Source organism: Plecotus auritus, assembly GCF_963455305.1.
Source record: "Plecotus auritus genome assembly, chromosome: 1".
In the NCBI taxonomy this organism is placed as follows: domain Eukaryota; kingdom Metazoa; phylum Chordata; class Mammalia; order Chiroptera; family Vespertilionidae; genus Plecotus; species Plecotus auritus.
Window position 1 is genome coordinate 172,154,868 of NC_137770.1, and position 23,042 is coordinate 172,177,909.

The 23,042-nt window shown below is 43.2% G+C and overlaps 1 protein-coding gene across 4 annotated transcripts in view; it reads right to left on the bottom strand.

The window, feature by feature from the left end:
* Positions 1-15,769, bottom strand: part of NPNT (nephronectin) — an 85,005-nt gene extending 69,236 nt beyond the window's left edge. For all 4 annotated transcript variants that reach the window (XM_080662752.1, XM_080662753.1, XM_080662754.1 and 1 more), the window contains exons 1-2: positions 15,517-15,769; positions 13,283-13,383 (exon numbers count right to left, since the gene is read on the bottom strand). In XM_080662752.1, coding sequence (XP_080518878.1) covers positions 13,283-13,383; positions 15,517-15,587 — 172 coding nt within the window. In that variant the 5' untranslated portion in view covers positions 15,588-15,769. The remainder of the gene's footprint in view (positions 1-13,282; positions 13,384-15,516) is intronic.
* Positions 15,770-23,042: the final 7,273 nt, after the last annotated feature.

Genomic DNA, 23,042 nt, shown 5'->3' on the forward strand with positions numbered 1-23,042 from the left:
GGATAGAGCGTCGGCCTGCGGACTGAAAGGTCCCGGGTTCGATTCCGATCAAGGGCATGTACATTGGTTGCGGGCACATCCCCAGTGGGGGGTGTGCAGGAGGCAGCTGATCGATGTTTCTCTCTCATCAATGTTTCTAGCTCTCCATCCCTCTCCCTTCCTCTCTGTGAAATATCAATAAAATATGTTAAAAAAAAAAAGATATGGAGTGGCCTTTAATTAATAATTCAACAATCTTCAGGACATTGTTAGAGATCCTAACTTGGAACTGTCTTGTCTAACCTAAAATTGTCCATAAAGCCCTCAACAGTTCATCCATCACAGCTAGATATTCTGGAGCGGTGGCTCAAAAAGCTAAGTGCATAGATAATACTGCTTAAATGGCATACAGAATAGCCTTCCATGTAACTCCAGAGTAAGGGTCTCATCTAGCATTGGAGATCTTCTATGAAACAGCTTTAGCAACCAAAACTGGCTTCAAGGTTGAAATGTCACTGTCCCCTTCCACTCCCATCATCCACTCCCACTCTGCAAAGGACAACATGCAAGTCTTCCTTCAGAACTATGTGTGGGAAAAGCCATACCTTCCCCAAATAAATGGTTTGCTTTATATCTACAAACAACATGAATTATAAGAGCAATAACACTTCCCTTTTTCCTTTGGCTACCAGAAGTGAAGAGCCAAATTACAAGACATATTTAGGATCCTATGGCTTATCTATCTGCATTTTAATAATTATTTTCTCAGCATCTTACCTTTTATTCTGTCCTTTCTTTTTTTGCCCCCTAGACCTTATTAATTCTATATTCCTACTTTATTGTATGCTTTCCTGGAAGACACATCACATCCTTCCCCACACAAGGTTGAACATAAACAAATTCAAAGAAATCAATTCTACTTATCTTTTAAGATATTTCCTAAGAAATCAAAAATAGAAAATAACTGAACAGAAGGTTTCCACTTTGTAACATTACCCATGATTTAATCTCCTTTAAGTTACATATTTTATTAATAAAGTTTATACAAACAAAATGAGCTCTTTAATTACTGTACTTACATAAAAATAGGATGTCTCTAGAAATCTCCCACCTCTAAATGTATAGAACAATGACGATGAATCTGCAGAGATATTCATTGCAGCATATTTCATAAAAACAAAATACTGAAAACCACCTAAATGTGCATAAATAGGGGATTTTAATATTAATTATGGTATACTGTGCAGCCATTTCAAAGAATGAGTGAGATTTACATGCAGTGATAAGAAATGGTCTCCAAAATGTAATCCTATATAATAAAGAGCTAATATGCTAATTAGACTGGACAGCAGAACGGCCAGTGGGCATAGGGGGGCCCACGGGGCTGTGAGGCAGCGGGGGCCGCGAGGGCCTAACGCTTGCACGAATTCCGTGCATCGGGCCTCTGGTACTATACAAAAAAGAAGTTACGGAAGAGTTCTTACTCTGTGCTATTATTTTATGAACAAGGAAATTTTTGAAAATGCTTAGAAGTATCTGTAAAGATCAATAGGAAATAATTCATGAGGGTTGGATCTAGATATCAGAAATATTGGGAAGTCAGAAAGACTTTACTCTCTCTCAACCTGAGGTTTTTTTTAATTTTTTACTTATGCATGCATTTCTTATTTTGTTTTCAATGGACAATTTAAGTATATAATTGTGATAAGGATTAGAATAACTAATGAGAAAGATATGGTCCTACAGTTTTAAAGTCACTTTTTAAAAGTCTTTTAGTACAAAAATATATTCATATTTCCTGAAAATCTTTTTATCCTAACAGGTGTCCCCCAAAAAACTTTATTCGGATATCAAAATTCTACATAACCCTCCCTAACGGATCAGAGGCCTAGTAAAAAAGCAAACATTTATTTACACAGGCATACAAATTATGGCTGGCCTAGAAAGAGAATAAAAAGTCAATGAATTAAGCAACTCCTAAAAGAATTTGTGAATCTTTCTTAAAAGCAAAAAGAAACTCACATCCATAAAAAAATAGAAAATTGATAGGCAAGAAGCCAGGTGGAAATCTTGGCAAATGGACAAACCTCACCCCACCCTCCCAATACCAGTCAGTTGCCTCTGGTCCAAGAGAAAACAAATGAAAAATGGGGGTAGAGCGTCCTTCACTAATTTGTCAGAGAGGTTTGGGGGGAAAGTAGAGACTAGAGCAGCCGTGGGCAAACTACAGCCCGCGGGCCGGATCCGGCCCGTTCGGCTGTTCTATCCGGCCCGTGGAGCCGAAAGAGCGAGGGTTCTCTTGCTCTCCCCTCCGCTCCTTTACTTTGAATTTATATTAGTTCACACAAACACTCCATCCATGCTTTTGTTCCGGCCCTCTGGTCCAGTTTAAGAACCCATTGTGGACCTCGAGTCAAAAAGTTTGCCTACCCCTGGACTAGAGCATCCTAGAATCAAGCAACAAATTAAGAGTCTGGATATAGGATTGCCAGAGCCTTGTGTCAGCACTGAAATCCAGTATTTCCCCTTACCTACTTACTACCAGGTAAGAAACCATTGGCCAACTGGCTAATGTTAACAACTTATGCCATCTGACCACACAGAAAAAGAGATCCCACAGAAATACTAGAACACATGCAAAACAATATTTTTGCTATGTATGTTCAAAGTTACTTATTTTCGATTTTTTTGTATTAGTAAAAGATTAGAATCAACATAAATGTCCATTAATAAGAAACTGGTTAATAAATTAGGGTATAGACATACAATGATTCCAAAAAAAAGGCTCTTCATGTGCTGGTGATAAAGAAAGCCTTTCAAAATGTATAGTTAGAAGAAATAAGCAAGAATGGTGTATATATAGTATGGTTTCATTTGTATAGAAGAAGTGGGGGAAAAGAATTAAAGGAATTTGCCCATAAGTATGTAAAATATTTCTAAAAGGTACACAAAGAATTGATAATAGCCATTGCTTTGAGGAGGAGCATTTGAGGATATGAACACATTTTCTCTTATAAAATAAATACATATTTTAAAAGATTGATGGGAAAATTTAAAAACCTGCACAAAATTGGTGGAAAGGGGGCAAAGGTATATGTGTGTGGTGGTGTGGGAGGAGGGGGGAGTACTAAGAACTAGGCCATCAGAACCTTTCTCTCCTTCCTTTTTGTCTCCCCGACGATGTAAGCCCAGCCCTGTGATGAGTCTCTTCCACTATTCACTGTAGATGCTGCATGGAATCATTCACCATCACTGAATTATCACTTTAAAGCAGGCAGTTGATTCATCTGACCCATAATGCATATATCACTAGACAAGTGGATAAAAGAGTTGTGGTACATATAAACAATGGAATATTATTTGGCTATAAAAAAGGATGAAATGTTACCATTTGTAACAGCATGGATGGACCTATAGGATATTATGAGCAGTGAAATAAGTCAGTCAGAAAAAGACAAATACCATGTGATTTCACTTATATATGGAATCTAAGCAACAAAATAAACAAACAAAATACAAACAGACTCATAGATACAAAGAACAGACTGATGGTTGCCAGAGAGGAGGCAGTTTGGGCAACTGGGTGAAAAGGGGGAAAGAATTAAGAAATACAAATTGGAATTTATAGGGAACCCATACATCTTAACAAAAGGAAGATCATCCAATGAACAAATGGGCAAAGGACCTAAACAGACACTTTTTGAAGGTGGGCATATGGAAGGCCAAGAGACATATGAAAAAATGCTCAATGTCACTAATCATCCAAGAGATGCAAATCAAAACAACAATGAGGTACCATCTCACACCCTTCAGAATAGCTATTACCAACAAACGACAAGTGCTGGCGAGGATGTGGAGAAAAAGAACTCTCGTGCACTGCTGGTGGGAATGCAGACTGGTGCAGCCACTGTGGAGAACAGTATGGAGTTTCCTCAAAAAAACTAAAAATGGAACTCCCATTTGACCCAGTGATCCCACTTCTAGGAATATATCCCAAGAAACTAGAAACACCAATCAGAAAGGATATCTGCACCCCTATGTTCATAGCAGCACAATTTACAATAGCTAAGATTTGGAAACAGCCTAAGTGCCCATCAGCAGATGAGTGGATTAGAAAACTGTGGTACATCTACACAATGGAATACTATGCTGCACTAAAAAAGAAAGAACTCTTACCATTTGCAACAGCATGGATAGAACTGGAGAGCATTATGCTAAGGGAAATAAGCCAGTCAGAGAAGGATAAGTACCACATGATCTCACTCATTTGTTTAATATAATAAACAATATAAACTGATGAACAAAAAATAGATCCAGAGACAGAGAAGCATCAAACAGACTGTCAAACCTCAGAGGGAAGGCAGGGGATGGGGAGGCGGGGTAAGAGATCAACCAAAGGATTTGAATGCATGCATATAAGCATAACCAATGGACACAGACACTAGCAGGTGGTGAGGGCATTTGCTGAGGGGTGGAAGTGGCCAGGGAGAGGTCAATGGGGGACAAAGACGACATATATAATACTTTAAACAATAAATAATTTTTTTAAAAAGTACAAATTGGTAGTTACAAAACAGTCACAGGATGTAAAGTACAGCATAGAGAACATAGTCAATATTTTAATAAATATGTATGGTGCCAGGTGGGTACTTGAAATATCAAAGGGGTCAGTTTGTAAAGTATATGATTTTTAACCACCATACTGTACACGTGAAACTAATACAAAGTAATTAAGAATGTAAACTGTAATTGAAAAACAAAATTAAAAATTTGGAAAAATGCATATAACATGAATTCTACAGATGTCCATTACATCTGCTATAATGAAAGGGGGGGGCAGGCATACCAATATTTCTCAAAGCTTATCAAAAGTTTTCAAGTGAAAAACCCAGTATTGTTTCTGGGGCCAGAAATGCCTCCTTAGTCCCAGTGTGGACATGCGTGTGCACTTTCAAGCAGCATCGCCCTATGGTGGGTGTTTTTGTTTTTGTTTTGTTTTTTAATCCTCACTGGAGGATATTTTTTCCATTGATTGTTATTTATCCTTTCAAAGAACCAGCTCTTGGTTCTATTGATCTTTTGTACTGTGGTTTTTTTGTTTGTTTTTTGTCTCTATGTCATTTATTTCCACTCTGATCTTTATTATTTCCTTCCTTCTACCGGTACTTACTCTGGGCTTTTCTTGTTGTTCTCTTTCTAGTTCTTTCAGTTGTCAGGTTAGGTAACTTATTACTGGTTTTTCTTGTTTTCTGAGGTAGGCCTGTAGAGCTATGAACTTCCCTCTCAGGACTGCTTTCGTTGTGTCCCATAGATTTTGGATTGTTGTGTTTTCATTGTCATTTGTTTCCAGAATGTTTTTTGTTTCTTCTTTGATCTCTTTGGTAACTCATTCTTTGTTTAATAGCATGCTATTTAGCCTCCGTGTGTTTTATTGTTTTCATTGTAGTTGATTTCTAGTTTTATGCCATTTTGATCTAAGAAGATGTTTGATATGATTTCAATTTTCTTGAATTTGTAGAGACTTAGCCTGTGTCCTAATATGTGGTCTATCTTTGAAAATGTCCCATGTGCACTTGAGAAGACTGTATATTCCTTAGCTTTGGGGTAGACTGTTTCCATTGATTTTTGAAAGAGTGGAAGGGAGAGGGACAGACAGAGAGAAACACTGATGTGAGAGAGACACATCGATTAGTTGACTCCCGCATGGCCCCAACCAGGGCCAGGAGCCTGCAACCAAAGTACATCCCCTTAACTGGAATCGAACCTGGGACCCTTCAGTCCACAGGCCCACACTCTATCCACTGAGCCAAACTGGCTAGGGCCTGTGACAGGTGTTTGTGGGCAAATCCAAGCAGCTGAATTTGCAGCGACTAGAGCACTTCCCTTCACTTGGCCTGACCTCCCAGTTTGGGAAGTACTAAAATTTCTAATCCATAAAGGTTATGACCTACCCAGCTGAACTTTATGAGGCGATCTTAGGAAATTAGTACGTCTAACTAGTATTATATAAAGGTCAGTTCTAATTGGGGCAAAGAATGAAGGAACAAAGTAATTTCTGTGAACCTTAACTTTCAAGACTACACATGTTCAAAAACTACCTGTTTGCAAAGGTCAAACTTCTTCAGCACTGCTTTAGTTTGGAATTTGCATTCCAAGACCACTTGAAGCTACCCGAAGTACATGGTGTTCTTAAATATCCTTCTCGCAGAAAATAGTGTTTAAAAATTCTTAATCAAAAATTTCACTTTGTTACCAGAGGGGTCAGGTGTGGGGAGGAGCAATTGGAAGAAGGCAGTCAAAAGGTACAGTTATAAGGTAAATAAGTACTAGGGATGGAATTACAACACGACTATATTTAACACTGCTATATGCTAGACGTGAAAGTTGTTAAGAGAGTATATCCTAAGAGTTCTTATCATAAGAAAAATATATTTTTTCTTTCGTATCTACTATATGAGATGATGGATGTTAACTTATTGTGGTAGTCATTTCACAATATACATAATTCAAATCAACATGTTGTATACCTTAAAATTCTACAGTGCTGTATGTCAATTATATTTCAATAAAACTGGAGGGGAAAATATTACTGAATTGAACTGAAAAAAAAAAAAACCCACCAAAATTTCACTTCTTAAGGATTTGGAGATTCAGGTTTAGTGCTGAAAATCCTATATAATAAAAGCCTAATATGCTAAGTGTCCGGTCATCCGTTCAACCAATCAAAGTGTAATATGCTAATGATATGCTAAGGCCACTCAACCTCTAGCTAGGACGTGCACTGACCACCAGGGAGCAGACAGTCCACAGGTTGACCAGTCGCTATGATATGTACTGACCACCAGAGGGCAGACACTCTGACCAGTAGGTTAGCTTGCTGCTGGGGTCCGGCCAATCGGGACTGAGCGAGACGGACTGGACATGCCCTGTAGCTCTCCCATGTCCCTCCTTGGCCCCTATTGTGCACTGGTGAGGTCCCTCGGCCTGGCCTGCGTCCTCTCACAATCTGGGCTGAGGGACACCCCCCTCCCCCCGAGTGCTTGAATTTTGAATTTCGTGCACCAGGCTTCTAGTAGTAATATGATTGTCCACCGCTTTACTTTTATTCCTACCTAGAAAGGGGGAAGGGCAGGTTCTACATTCTTACCCCAAAACTAGAGGAGGAAGCTGATTAATATTAAGGCAGCAAAGCCTGCCTGGCTGCATTAAGGTGGCCTCTCGCTCTCTTCAACACACCTTGAGACTCGCAGTTACTCCTGGAGTCCATATGATTGTACAGGCATAAAAAAGTTTCATCTATTGCAGGAGGTAGCCAATCAATGATTCTCTCCTATCATTGATGTTTCTATCTCTTTCTCCCCTCCTCTCTGAAATCAATACAAATATTTTTTAAAAGCTTCACCTATAAAATGCTAATTCATGTTCAATGGAGGTTGCCATAGTTCACAGTTGTCGACTACAAATGGAAAACAATTCACTAGAAATAACCTCTTTGATGGGGAACACTATGTATGGCCTTCAAAGCAGATTCCAACATTTCTTATTTACTCTTGATTATGTTAAATAAAATGTTCAAAATGTAAATAATCAAAGGCATAATCTACATAGTTTTGTGACTAGGGGTAGGAAATCAATTGCTGGTATAGGAAGCAAAAATTAATAAATTATGTTCCACTGACAAGGCCAAGTTACTAAGCCCAGATACAAGTAAGGAATTAAACATGAAATTTAAACATTTCATTTTCTTAATCAAAATTCTTTGCTTTAAACTCATAACTTTTTCATTTAAAATACAGAAAGAATTCAACAATCTGCTCATCATTCTTTCCAGTAATCCACAATCATTAGCCAGTAATGGATCATCCAACTGAAATTATATGACAACCCCAAAATAGCTTCAGAATGAATTACTGTCTCTCAGTCCCTACTCTGAACTAACCTGTAAGTTTATCTAATATTGATAAGAATCCAAAAATTGTACAGTTGTAGCCTTATTAACTTCAGTGAGAGGAAGGAGAAAATGAGGTTATTTAAAGCAAATAAAGCAGAGTCAAACTCTAGGTGTAGGTATTATATCTTTAAAAAAAAAAAGAAAAAATATATATGTGTTTTCATTATTTTAGAGAGAAAGAAACATCAATGGGAGAACCACTGATTGGCTGCCTCCTGCACACCCCACACCAGGAATTGAGCCCAAAACCCAAGCATGTGCCTTGATCAGGAATCCAACCTGCAACCTCTCGGTGTATGGGACAACTCTCAACCACTGAGCCACACCGGCAGGGCTAGGTTTTATATCTTTCCAAAATCTCCAGAGAAACATAAAACATCTGTGTTTTGTCTGGTATTAAGTAATAATGATGTAAAACCACCCCAATTCACATAATTTCCTTCAGAAACCACAAATTGCTCACTGACAGCCAAAGAACTCAGAAACTGAATAGCTTTATTGAAGCGTGGAACTAGTTGTATTTTGAGTTTTTCCTCACTCCTCTGTAAAGCACTTTCAACAGAACTGCTATTGTCAAAGCCACATATACAGCCAAATCTACAAGTAAACAGACAACCATATAGATTAGAAACAGAGCCTATATACTCTTTTCTACATTATGGAATCATAGAAATCTGCTCGAAGAGTAAGAAAACTGCCGCTGAGAAATGTAAACAGGTAATCTATAATAATAAAAGCGTAATATGCTGATTAGAATGGACAGCTGAAGGAACTTCCGGACGACCTTCCAGATGAAGCCGGGGCTGCGAGGGCCGATCCCCTTGCACGAATTTCGTGCATCAGGCCTCTAGTCAGGTATAAAAGCCAGGACTGGACTCAGTTGTCCCCATTTGTCTAGTGCTTTTACTTAAGAATTGCTTCCAAGGCATACACAGCTTTGTAAAATAAAATATAGTTAGAAAAGGTCAATGGCGGGGAGGCAAGGGGGCATATGTAATACTTTCAACAATAAAGATTTTTTTTAAAAAAACAAAACATACAAACCCTGAGAAATCTTCGTTACAGAGATCTCCACTTGGTAGGAGTAAAGAAATTGTTAAAATAATTCAAATGAATTGTGCCATTAGTATGATGGAAAAGTTAAGGAACAGAATAATTATAGAGCAAGAAACAAATGTTTTGTGAGTGATTAGGGGCCGTGTGCTGTAAATATGTGACCATCAGTGTGTTAGTGTTATGAACATATTCAGAAAATTTCACTGTACAATAAACAGCCACATCAATAGTCAATAAAGCCCAAGGCAAATGGAAAAAAACAAATTTTGAATTCTCACTACATAGAGATTTGCTTATGAGTGAAGAATACAAAACAAAGAACCAAAGGGCAGAAAGAAGGCAAGAGTATGGCCTCTACCAGAGGAACTACGAGCACAGACGTGCCTGTGTCTGGAACAGGTCCTGCCTTCCCAGCTGGCAGGAATGTTGGGATGGAGCGCTGGTGGCATGGGCAGAAGCAGGAGGACAGCTCCTATGTCTGTCTGGGAAGCATCTCTGATCCTGCCTTCCTCAGTCCCAGAGGGAAGGATGGTATCTGGCTACATGTGGCTTTGTGGCTAGACACAGTGAGCCAGGAGCGGAGGCGGAGCCAGGCTAGTGCCTGCAGTGCTCTGGGCCTCTCCGTACGAATCCATGACAAGGGGGTAGTCAGCGGAAATGAAATGCATGTTTTGTGGAAATACACATATTTGGCCCCAGGAATACTGAGTTAAAACATCTCACATTGCTCAACCAAGAGAAGTAAACAAGGACCACAGGGTCCCTTGCACTAGGGCACGAGATCTGATAAATATTCAGTATGAGGGAACAGCCTCCCCAGCTTTACAGACACAGCTTCTAAAGGATAAATTGGGAGGTTCTGGGTGTAGGTGGGAATAGCTTCCCTTTGTTTTGCTGTGCTGATCTGAAGGCAAATCCCAAGCGAATTATTCAGAAAAAAAGAGAACCAGGGCACCTTTGATAAGGAAGGGCTCCTATGAGAAAGAACGCTGAGATTATCTAAGGGTCAGAAAGGCAAAAACATGTTTCATGTTAATTTCCCAGAAGCTTTTTGGAATTTTTATAGGTAATCCATTATCAGATGTAACTGTTAAAGAATAGCAAGGAATTTTCCTTGAATAAATATAGTGACAAAGGTTTAAATTTCACAAAAACTTGCTGTAAAAACTAATCAGAGTTTTCCATGTGTCCCTAACAAGCCTCTTTGGGGGCAGTTCTTCCCACTTTGAGTTGACCTCTCACCCCTGCATTCTTCTACCTGTTTATAGCAAAACAAAGACAGCGGGTTCTCTGAACTGACAAGAGTCATTTGGACCATCTGAGATTCTGGAAAAATAAAACACACACACAAGGGAACATCCATCTTTGAACTCATTTTTACCACATTGCCATCTCCAATATTAATGGTAAAGATCCATCTGGCCCTTTGTAATTTAAAGGCATTTTATTTTATTGCAACAGAGAACCTTGGAACCATTTTTTATTTTGGCAGTAAAAATGCAACATACGTACATCACGCCTCGAGAACAAAGAATCAGCTAGCATGGGAACATCCCATCCCACAACACTGTTTCAATGGCAACATTCCTTTACATTTCTTTAAGTTCACCAAACACATCCATAGTATTTACTCTGTGCTAGCAGCAGTTGTAAGTGCTTTACAAATAGTAACTTTTTTACGCTCTCTATTCTGGTCATATCTAAGAGGTATACCTATGAGGTACTATTTCCGTCCATTTTAGAGATGGGGAGAATAAAGCACAGAGAGACTGAATGACTTGCTCAAGGTCACACAGCTCATAAGAGGCAGAAGTAATTGGAACCCAGGCAGTCATGCTCCAGAGTCCATGTTCCCCTTCATTATTCTGCTTCTTGAACTTTCACCAAATCTAAATTAAGAGGAACTGTGGTTTGTGCAGGATCACCTTACAGATTTTATAACATTATCATTTCAATATTTAAACTCATGCCATGTTGCAGCTTTCTCAGATTCTTGAGGAATAGCAAGAAGGAAAAGGTAAATACTATCAAATGCTATATTTGACCACTTTCAATCTTTTGGAAACAAAATGAAGGCATAGAAAATAATAAAATAGCACCCTGTATTTGCTGGGAAAGCTACTGTGCAAAAAGCAACTCTTAGCAGGTTTAAATTTTGTAATGCCACTGAAATTTTGAAAGGCCTTTAACTTCAGAATCACCAAGCTGGCGCAGACTAGGGAAAATTTAACTACATGGCAAAGAGACATAGCACAGCTCCTCAGGGTTCTTTCTGGGGAATACCTCTAAGAGATAGAAGAGTTTTCTCCTCGGAATTCTTTTATCACATCTGGCAGAGTGCTTTGCCCTCCTCCGCCTCTGCCCACTGCTTGGCACTCTGCCTTCAGGGAAGGTCACTCCACTGTGCTCAGGGCCTCCTGCCAGCGCAGCCTTGTCCTAGGCGGGGCTGGGGGGCGGGCTGTGCACTCCCCAAACCACTTCAGCATTTCCTTCGGGAGCGTCCTGCAAAGTAAGGCAGCAAAGGAGGAGGAAACTATCTCCATTCCTGCAAAGAAACGACTCATTTTTCATTTGGGAAAGGTGCTTGTGAAAAAGGTACTCTCTTCCCCTTTCGACTTTCAAAGCCTGATTGCTCTTGGAGTTCCACACCTGTGCCTTCCAGCTGTGCAAATACTTCTAAAGGAGGTAAAACTGGCAGAAGACTATATTCCACCAGCTACCATTCTTCTTTATGACCACTTCCCTAAAAAACAATGTTGAGTAGAATAAGCAGTGCGGGGGGAAGGGTGGCCGAGGGGAGGACGCACGACAGCTTTGCCTAGCTCTTTTATTTACTGGAAACTGGAGTTACCAGCATCTCCCTTTATAATAGAATGTAATGGCCCAGCTGTGCAAAAAGTCTGGCCCAGTGGCTTGCAGATAGCAGGTAGACAAACATTAGTCCCGTTTACCTTTCCATCCCTAAACAGAGATGTCAGCCTGTGCATGCAATTAGAGAGTCATCCTGTGACTGTCCCTCTCCCTCCTTCAGAGAGTTCAGGATAGACATCACATGCAGTTCTCAAAGACTGAAACTGCCAAGGGAACACCTACCTTTAATTTACTTAAAGTAAATTTAATTTGCTTAAAGTGAACTTAAATTTACTCCTCACATTACCAACACGTTCCTAAGGCAGGCTCCTCCCCTTCCAGCTCCAGCTTTTGTTAACTCCCCTTCTCTATTCCTCTAAGGCCCTTTCTTATGAGCAGTAAAACACTGGGATATATAGAACCCACTTTTGTCCCCATCATCTCAACAGACCTGCCCACCTCGTACTCTAAAGATGTCTCTGAAATTTACTTAATTATTTGTGGGGTTTTTTGTGTGTGTGGTTATTGGTTTTTTTTTTTGGTTTGGGGGGGGGCGGTTTCTTGTTGTTTTTATCTGAGGGGTGTGAGATACAATTTTGAAATCCAGATAAAATACTGGGAACAAATTTCTCCAACTTTTGTGATGTAGTTTGATTTTTACCATAAAAATATCCATTTGTGACCTAGCCAGTTTGGCTCAGTGGATAGAGTGTCGGCCTGTGGACTGAAGGGTCCCGGGTTTGATTCAGTCAAGAGCACATGCCTGGGTTGTGGGCTCAGTCCCCAGTAGGGGGTGTGCAAGAGGCAGCTGATCAATGATGTTCCTATCTCTCTCTCCCTTTCCTTTCCTCTCTGAAATCAATAAAAATATTTTTTTAATATTTTTTTAAAAAATATTCATTTGTGATCAAGGAAAAGGTAAAAATTAGTTTTTGACTTGACACTTACTACATGATTACTTAAAGAACTTAAAAATGATGCCTTTTTCAGAGGTTTTATTTGATTATACTGGGTGGTCCATTTAGAACACAGTCAACAGTCAATACAACCTCACTTCAAAAAAAAGAGGCCTCTTTACACAACAGCTATGGTAAGGATTTTATACCTTAAGTTTATTTAGTGTAAATACAGTCTAGACTCATTATCTTACCCCCATCTCAGAGCCTGCAGCAAAGAAAAGAGTGAGCCTGGTCAGCAAACTGAAGCAGGAGAGACTGGGGACCAATGCTGAAATGAGCGTCCTGTGAGTAACCAAACTGGCTCCTTACAGCAGATGGCTCAGGTTGGAAAGCGGCAGAGCCTGGGACAGTAACTGAACACTCCCATGTCAGAACCCTACCAGCAAGTGCTGCTTGTAATGAGCCCTCTGGTGTGCAGAGTGAAGCCTGGAATGAGGGTGGAGAGCCCCCTCCTAGGGAGCTGAAGTCCCCAGGTGATGATACTCACGCTGACAGTGTCCCCAGGACTGGCGGGCCCAGCCCCAGCAGCAGTCAATCCTCCCACCATAACGACACAGGCCAATTGACGACACTATTTGCCTGGGCCACCTATCGAACAAAAAGATTTAAAATAAATAAAGACACTTTTGAAATTAAAAACAATTTCCTCTTTGTCATTATTTTAGAAAATAATTAAATCACACACACACACACACACACACACACACACACACACGAACTCCTTCATTCTTGCAGAATTTAAGGATTAAAACACCTTCAGGGGAATAGTTCTGCAATGAAGTAATTTCGAATTTCAGACAGTTAAACACACACACAACACACAAGAGTAGGGGGGAAAGGGAGGGGAAGATCCTTTCTTAAATGGAAATAGCACCAGCTAAAACCAAGGTTTCTCAAGGCTGCCTGCCACTCTCAGGGTGGTTTCTGAAGCTTGAAATAAAACAGATCCCTCACAGACCCACACCTGTGGGGGGAGGGGGGCACTGTTTTGACTGATTCATCATAAACTGAAAAGTATTAAGACATGTCAAAGTGGAAAGAAAACAATTTCTGCCTTATATAAAAGGGATATGTGGGAAGGGGCCGAGAGAGGGGAGGAAGCTTCCACAAAATCAAACAGAACTCTTTGCAAGATAGGACTCTTGGGCAGAAAAAGTTCCCAGGGAAAAAAATGTAGTAGAAAAAGAAGTCTAAATAAAACCAAGGGAGCTGTTCTTGTGGTGTGAAACTTTCCTGCATCAACAACTCATGTTTTATCCTCCTCTCTAAGGTAAGGACTAAAGAAAGTATTCAATTTCAGGATACTGATTTATCCACCAGATTCCACTTTGGCACCTTCTTTGGTGAATTGTTTCCTTGTTTGGAAACAATGACTCCCCGCCCCCCCCCCCCCCCCAAGGAGGATCAATATTTTCACTGGCTGTTTTAGACATCTTTATAAACTACATTATCATCTTAAACTGACTCATGTGATGCACTTCTTGTTACAAATGTGTCTGCAAGAAAAGCACAACATACCCGAATGTGGGCAAAGAACTGATTTTAAAACAATAAAATACTCTGGCCCCTACCCGCGTTTTTTTTATTAGCCTTTTCTTTTCCTTTATCTACTCCCCCACCACCACCACCACCCACCCCATAGCACATAATACAAAATAACCCCGAACTTTCTCTTTCCACCGACCAGGTGGTAAACAAGCGGTTGCGCTCCGCTGGTTCCCTTCCGTTCCCCTCCAGGTACAAGAAAGCCAATCAATCGTGGAATTGATTGGTTCCAAGATTGCAAGTGAAACAGGTGCGGCAGTCTTCAAGGCAGCCCAGGGAGGTGATTGGCGGGTGGGGGTCGCCGAAAGAGAGCCGCTGGAAAGCAATGTGGCCCAGGTGAAGCTCTCTGTCTGCGGGAGCAGCAGCGATCTGCGCTTGGGCGAGTCTGGTGTGTAATTGCACGGAGATGGGGTAACCGTGCACGCCCTCCCGACACACACACACACACACACTCACACACACTTCACGGAGGTGGGGTAACCGTGCACGCCCTCCCGACACACACGCGCGCGCGCGCAGCGCACCCCGCGGCGGCAGGGGAGAGGGTGCCACACTCCCAACGGGAGGAAGGGCTGAGTGACAGCGGAGACGGAGTCTGGTTGTTGGGACCTGTCAGAGCACGCCGGAGTCAGGCTCGCCCCAGGTCTCGGCGGCTGTGTGTGCGCGCGGAGCGTCCCCCCACCTCGGTCCTTATTTTGAGTCCTAGAAACCCAAGTGGGAAGGCAAACAGGTCCCCCCTGGAAACCCAGTGGCTCCCTTGCCGCCACCCTTGATGTGAGCGGCCCTGACAGCTGCAAGCCCGGATTTGGCCCCGGCCACTGGGAAGTTTCCCCACTGAAGAGCCTTCTAAAGCAAGAGCCAGCGACTCCCGACCAAGGGATGTCCCGCGCGTCACCTCCTCTAAGCGGCAGACGGGCACCCTCAGAAGCGGGATGTTGGGCTCGAGCCTCCCTTCATCCCCAGCTCGGACCCCCGAGCCTGTAGCCGCGGCTGGATCCCTCCAGGTGGAGAGTGCGGCTCGACGGTTCTCTTCCTGCCGAGGGGATGCGGTGGCCCAGCTTGGACAGACAGACGCCTCTGTGACCGCGCCACAGCGACGGGAGAGGGGACCGCAGGGCCGGAGGGGATTAGCGTGGGAAAGGAGGCGGAGGGGAGGTCGCCCCGGGGCCAACTCACCTCCCGTCGAATTCGGCGGCCGCCGGCAGGTAGAGAGCGGACCCGAGCACCAGCGCCAGGAAGAGATCCATGTCGGCGGCAGGCCCGGCGCGGCGCGCGGGAACCAGGTTGGGGTACTCGGTGCCTAGGAAAAGCGCGCTCGCCTCCTTGCCGCCCCCGAGGCGCTGCGGCCGCCGCGGAGCTGCTGCCACCCTCGGAGGAGAGCGGCGCGGCAAGCTGCCGGAGTAGGTCTGCCGCGCGGCGCCCGGAGCCCCTCCGCCTCCCTCCCCGCGAGGGAGGCGCTGCTTGGGGAGCCGCGCCGCCTGCGGGGAGGGGCGGGGGGCGCGCGTGCGCTCCACTCGCCGCCCTTACGGCCCCCGGCGAGGGGTGAGGGCTCCTGGCCCCGCCGCGGGAAGCTGGCGGGCGGGGGAGCTCGGGAAGGCAGCGTCTCTTGGGGGCCAGCCAAGCGGGGCGAACGCCAGACTGGGAGGAACGCTGCGCGCCAGGCCTGGACCAGGAGAGCAGGGCGCTCAGGAGGAAAGGGGCCCGGGCGGCGGTGCGCCCTCGGCGTGTACCGCCCAAGCAGGTGGCGGCCGCAGGGGAGAGCCGTAGCTTTCACCCGACGGCTGAGAAGTCAGGGAGCAGAGAGGTTTATGGAGCTGGAGCGGAGCACCGTCTGCATTTGGTGAAACCACAGCACGACTTGGACAAATTAGCAAAGGCAAACTCCTGGGGTTTGCTTCTCCCACATAGTTGGCAAAGGCATATTTTTCATTTTGTAACCAACCGAAGGAAATGTTTGGCTCTCCAGTCGGGTTTTGAAGAAGAAACGTGTAGACTTTCTACCTCTGCCAGCTCAACTCCGAGCACATTGGAAGGACAGCAATGGCTGCCCCTCCAGGACCATGCGCCCGCCAGAGAGGGAAGGCGCTTACTACTTGGCAGTCTTGTAGTGCCTGATCCTAAAGTGATCATTGGGAAACCATTTTAATCAATCACTGCTCCGTTGTGGCAGAGTAAAATGCATTGTACTAACGGACTGCTCAAAAGAAAACACGCAATGATTATCCTAAAATGCACGTTCAAAACATCAACCCAATCCCTACCCCGAAATACTCCCAGGGCAGTGATCTGCCATCTCTTATACCTCTCAGACCCAATCTCTTTTCTCCTAATCCTTGCCTTTCTAGAACATTCCAGGCATGCCCCTGCCTTAAGGCCCTGGACCAACTGTTACTTCTCTCTGGACACAGATGTCTGCATGGCTCACATTCTCACTTCATTCCCGTCTTTGCTCAAATGTCACCTCTTTGAGGAGACCAACCTTGACCACCCTATTTAAAGTTGCAGCCTGCCCCCTTCTCATGGCCCCCTGCCTGTTCTACTTTGTTTTCCTCCCATACCACTAATCCCATACTTTCCTACATAATTGGTTTATTTCTTCTTTTTGTAGGTTTTCTTTCTGCTAGAATGCAAACTCTGCAAGGACAAGGTTCTTTGTTGGGTGCATAGAACAGTGCCTGGCGAATAATAAGTGCTCATAAACGTTTATTGAATGGGTTTGTTACGTTACAAACTTTTCTTCCCATCTTTACTTTCTTTCTGAGGTTTCTCAACTTCAAATTTTTAATGGAAAGTTCTGTGGCAGAGTGACCTCACTAACCTGATCTCTTAGTGTGTATAAAAACAGGGAATTTTCTTTGAGAAAGGAAAAATAATGGTTTCAACTTAAACGACTCTTTGATTTCCAAGTTGTTTTCTGTTAGCAAAACAAGTTTCTATTTTAATCTCAGGAAATATCCATGCCAATTCAGGCTTGGGACATTATTTTAGGCAAACAGCTTGGTGTCATCCATTTCAGATCTTTCTAAAGCAGTCCAAAAATGTAGGAGTCAAAATATTTTTTTTTTTTGCAGAAAATCAAATTTTTGTAAGTGCACTGTGGGCTTGGTTCCAGGCTCCAGTGGCTACTCCTTAGCCATTTTCTTTGTTTATTGGTTCCTGGATTGGATTTGCAAATAAGCCCCACCAGAAGAATGGGTGATTAGGGAAAAGGGGCTAACCTACTGGCTAAAAACTGGAGATAGAAGGAGAGGAAAAACAGTGGTGGGTGAAAACAGGACTAGTATCTGGAACAAAAGGGCAGTGCCCCATCTGCATGCCTCTTTTATTTGTCCTTATCTCTTCTCTGGCCAGGAAAACACTCCATCTTCCTTCTTCATTTGGACACTCTCCACTTATCCTTTGGGTCCCAGCTTAGCTGACACTTACCAGGGAAGCCCTTTGATCCTTTGCTTGGTTGAGCTTCCTGTGGTATGTGCTTCTACAACCCCATGCATTTTCTGGAGTAACTCTTAATGCACAGTTGTAATTGCTTCTCTACCAGTCTCGTTTCTCATGAGACACTAATACATCCAATAGGAGGGCAAGCGTAGTTGTCACTCTATCCCTTGTGCCTGACACAAGGCTTAAGATCAGCAACTATTAAATATAGGTTATCCCCCAAAATGTATACACACTCTGAATAATTATTATTCCCAGTGGGTTAAATCTAAAAAGAAAGAAACATTGAGCTGTCGGAACAAAGTATGTGTACATTTTTGAGGGGTACCCTGTAGGCTGAATTAGATTGGATTGAACTCTGCCTGGTGAACTTTAGCTTCTCCCTTGAGTGAGCTGTAATTATATCAGTTTTTGTTGAATCATGGAATGAGGAGAAAGGAATTCCATGTTCTAACTGGTTAATATGCTGCTCTTATGGCCACCAGTGATCATTCCAAAAAAGAGGTGGAGTTCCCACACAGTGACATTTCACTATCTGTCTTAAAAACAAACAAGAAAGAACCAAATCAAAACAACTTGCTTTTGCCCTGCTGGCCTGGCTCAGTGGTTGAGCATTGACCTATGAACCAGGAAGTCACGGTTCCATTCTCGGGCAGGGCACATGCCCAGGTTGTGGGCTCCATCCCCAGTGGAGGTTGTGCAGGAGGCAGTGATCAATGATTCTCTCTCACCATTGATGTTTCTCTCTCTCTCTCTCCATTCCTCGCTGAGATCAATTTAAAAAGTGTATTAATTTTTAGCAATATTGTACTTTTCCAGTAGGACAACCTTTTGGTTAGGTTTCATACCAGGTAATGCCACCTTGCACGTCGTAATCCTGCATTTCTCTCACACAAATAATTATCTATCACTGGTTACAATATGATATAGGTAAGCAACAACATAAAACCAAACAAACACAACTTCAAACACTTGGGGATTAGAAGCTCTTAATTATTTAGTCTTTTTTTCCCCCCCTCACAAATATTTGTTGAGAGCCTGCAATGCATTGGCCACTTCTAGGTGCTGGGATTCAGCTGGGATCAAGACAAGGTTGTGCCCTGAAAGAGTTGGCACGGCAGTGGGGGGACAGAACGGCAGGTATGATGAAGACAGGGTAAAGCTGTAAAGAGAAGATGAAGGAACAATAAGGTGATAAAAAATGGTGGGGTATGATTTTAGATGGGGTGATTTGATCACCCCTGGGGAAGTGACACTGGAGCAGAGACTGAATGTAGTGAGGGTGGGGAGGTATCAGAGCAGGAGGGTGAGAGATGTGTTTTCTCTATCAAGTTTTCTTAGCTATTGTCATGCTAACCAGTAAGCAAGCTCCTCCCTGTCCCCAGTGCAGTAGCCTGGGGATAGGACTACGGCTTTAAAAACTCTTATCAGCTAGGAGAAGGATGCGGAACACCCAGCTGCTGTTCACAGTGATTCTGACTCCCAGCTGAGCAAGAATTATGGAGTTTCTCTGCTCTGGCGGTGGAGGAAGCCCGTGGTCAGATAGTCAGGTCACCCCTGCTTCTGCACCTTGACCATTAATCTTGCATAGCCACATCAGAAGTGACTGTTGGAACATATGCCTTCCTTGGGGGCTGTATATCATCACCAGTTCTTTTTCTGCCGGTATAACTGTAATGTCCTGAGTGTTTCTTTAAGGAGCTAATAGAGACAGGCGTGTTCAGGCCAGACTCGAGGTTTCTGTGGCTACAAGATATCCTTAAAACCCGGATAGGCTTTTGATCTAATTGCTTCCAGTCAGTTTTTTGTGCAGATAATCAAATGCAAAGTCTTTTCTGGTCCTAGTTTTTAAGCCTGCTTTATTTCTTTGCTACCATGTGTCCATACCTTACTCTTTCATCTTAATGGAGGCCACCTTGAGACTAGCTGAAATAACAGGGTTGTTTGGGAGGGCACCACCCTTACTCTGATCCTTGCCACAAGACCTGGATCCCTTTATCTATATTAATGTTCAATCCCCAGGGGAGAGGGGGCAGTTTCTGGACATTCTCATTTTCTTTCATTTCTGCTTGCAAAGTAGCCAGGTTCTTGCCTGAGCTCATCTATTTCTTAAGATACCTTCCTAAAAGCAACAAGGAGCAGCCAACTTTTTCATGTTTTGCAACAATATTCACTTTATCTAGATGTATGTTGTGCCTTCCACATGATCATAGGTAATGATTTTACAAAATAGCCTGAGTGTTACTAGCTTTCCAACCTATACACAGCAGCTATAGTTATCCCACAATTGGAGCACATCATCCCGCTAAAGAATAGATCATTTCAAAACTATTTAAATTCTTCTAAAATATGAAAAATGGGAATGCTTACCAATTATTCCTAAGAAGTCATTGCTATCTAAACCTGGGGGGGAAAACCTTCTCATATGTGCAACACTCACACACACACATACACACACACATATACACAGCTCATCTCCCATAGGAATATCAGTGCAGAAGTTATGATTAGCAAGTGCAGCGTAGGGATACATTAGAAGAATCCTACAATCAAGTTGATAGAAAACTTCTGTGTGGGTAAAGGGTTAACAACACCCCTTCCCCTTCTAGATGAGAATGTGACCTATGTTAACTTTCTGGCTCTGTTCCCCTGGCAACCTGATAAGGTGGTTTGTGAACTGTGTTGCTAGTAAAAATGGACCCCTGGTTGATAAACTGCATGTAGACAAGGAGAAGTAAATATACCTGATGGCAGACCGTAGCATTGGACCAACCTGAGTTCAGTGGCTCTTACATGCAGAGACCTTGGACCCTATGCCTCTGGTCGTGTCACAAGAGATGCTGGCTCCAGAGGGGTGAGGTGGTTAAGCTAGAGCAGTCTCACACCTGTGTAAAGAGTTTCTCATCTTGCACCTGAGCTGTTCTGCTGTGTGAGAAGTTCCACGGAAGAGGAGCGCTTGATGCTACTGTGCCGGCAAACTGTGGTCCCTGTCCTATATTCTTCGGAGTAAACAGGTGCCAAATGCAGCCATGATAGTCTTGTGAGCATGAATGTTCTGGATGTTTTCTTAAACATAGGTTGCTGCAGAGTCTATGATCTGTACTATTGATTCCTGATATATTTTTTTAAAACTGTTAATAAGATAAAAAGATGTATATCTCAAATTAAAAGCCAAAATAATGTATGTATAATGTGGTCACTGGGAGAATTGTTACTAATGTCAGGAATGAGATGAGAATGCCCATATCACTACTTTTTAAAATAATATTCCAGAAATAATATTTGATGCAATTAGATGACAAAAAAATGTGAATCTTTGAAAGCAAGAGGTAAAGTTCTCTAAGATGATATGATTATGTAACTAGAAATAATAATTTAAAAATTTACTGGAGGAAAACCAAGATGGCGGCATAGGTAAACACCTAAACTGCTGCCTCGCACAACAATTTCAAAACTACAACTAAAAGACAGAACGGACACCATCCAGAACCACAGGAAAGCAGGCTGAGTGAAAATTCTACAACTAGAAGGAAGGAGAAAAGCTCACAGAGAATTGGAGGTACGGCAAAGGGGCTTTGTGCGCGCAGAGAGGAAGGGCGGCTGAGAGCTTGGCTGACTTCCTCTGGCGGAAGGGGGAAGGAAGCCTCGGACCGCGAGCTGGGAAAGGCAGAAGTCTGAAGGCGCACACGGGCCAGTGCGCACAAAGGCTGCGGAGGTAGCCATAGGCTTTCCCTAGTGAAAGGGAGTCAGAGGATCCTGACTGAGCCCCAGTTCTGACTGCAGTGAAGCCTGGTTCCAGGCGAGCCCCTGGGGACCCACGCTCTTGTAGGGGGAGTCTGGACTCTCGGGCGGAGACTCAGGAGCCGGGGAAGGCGGAGGACTGAAAGTGCGCACACGCCGCGCCGGTGCGCACAAAGGCTGCGGGGGTCGCCACAGGCTTTCCCTAGTGGAGGGGAGTCAGAGGATTCTGACTGCACCGAGCCCCAGTTCTGACTGCAGTGAACCCCAGTTCCAGGCGAGCCCCTGGGGACCCACGCTCTTGTGGGGGGAGTCTGGACTCTCAGGCGGAGACTCGAGCTGGGGAAGGCGGAGGACTGAAAGCACACATGCGCGCAGGGGCGGGGCTGACAGGAAGCCAAGACTGAGACTCCACCCCATCCAAGCTGAGCACAGAGGCTATTGCAATTTGGCAAGTCTAATCCTATAAGGCTGTCTCCAGCACCGGGCTTCTCCCAGCATAGACACAGCTGATCCTTACAGCCAACTGGCCCGGAGGTCAATTCTTCCCAGTGATACCAACAACAATAAAGACTTAATTACAACAAGGCTGTACACACAGTCCACAAAGGGGTGCACCAAGAGTGTCCACCTCAGGTTAACTGGGGAAGCAGACCCACTGGGCCATATTGGAAACCTAGCACAAATATCTACCTTACCAACTCAGGGATTCAGTGAAAATGCGGGGTCAAAGAATCAGATCACAAACGAAAGAAATGGAGGAAAACAAACGACTGGATATAGAATTCAAAACCACCGTTATAAGACTTTTTAAGAATATCCTAGAAAAGGCCGATAAATATAACGAGACCCTCGAAGATATGAAAAAGGACCAACTAGAAATTAAACATACACTGACTGAAATAAAAAATATTATACAGAGACCCAGAAACAGAATAGAGGAACACAAGAATCAAGTCAAAGAATTGAAATACAAAGAAGCAAAAAACACTCAACCGAAAAAGCAAAAAGCAAAAAAAAAAAATCCAAAAAGTTGAAGATAATGTAAGAAGACTCTGGGACAACTTCAAGCGTACCAACATCAGAATTATGGGGGTGCCAGAAGAAGAGAGAGAGCAAGATACTGAAAACCTATTTGAAGAAATAATGACCGAAAACTTCCCCCACCTGGTGAAAGAAATAGACTTACAAGTCCAGGAAGCCCACAGAACCCCAAACAAAAGGAATCCAAAGAGGACCACACCAAGACACATCATAATTAAAATGCCAAGAGCAAAAGACAAAGAGAGAATATTAAAAGCAGCAAGAGAAAAACAGTTAATTACCTACAAGGGAGCACCCATACGACTGTCAGCTGACTTCTCAACAGAAACTATGCAGGCCAGACGGGAGTGGCAAGAAATTTTCAATGTGATGAATAGCAAGAACCTACAACCAAGATTACTCTACCCAGCAAAGCTATCATTCAGAATTGAAGGGCAGATAAAGAGCTTCACAGATAAGAAAAAGCTGAAGGAGTTCATCAC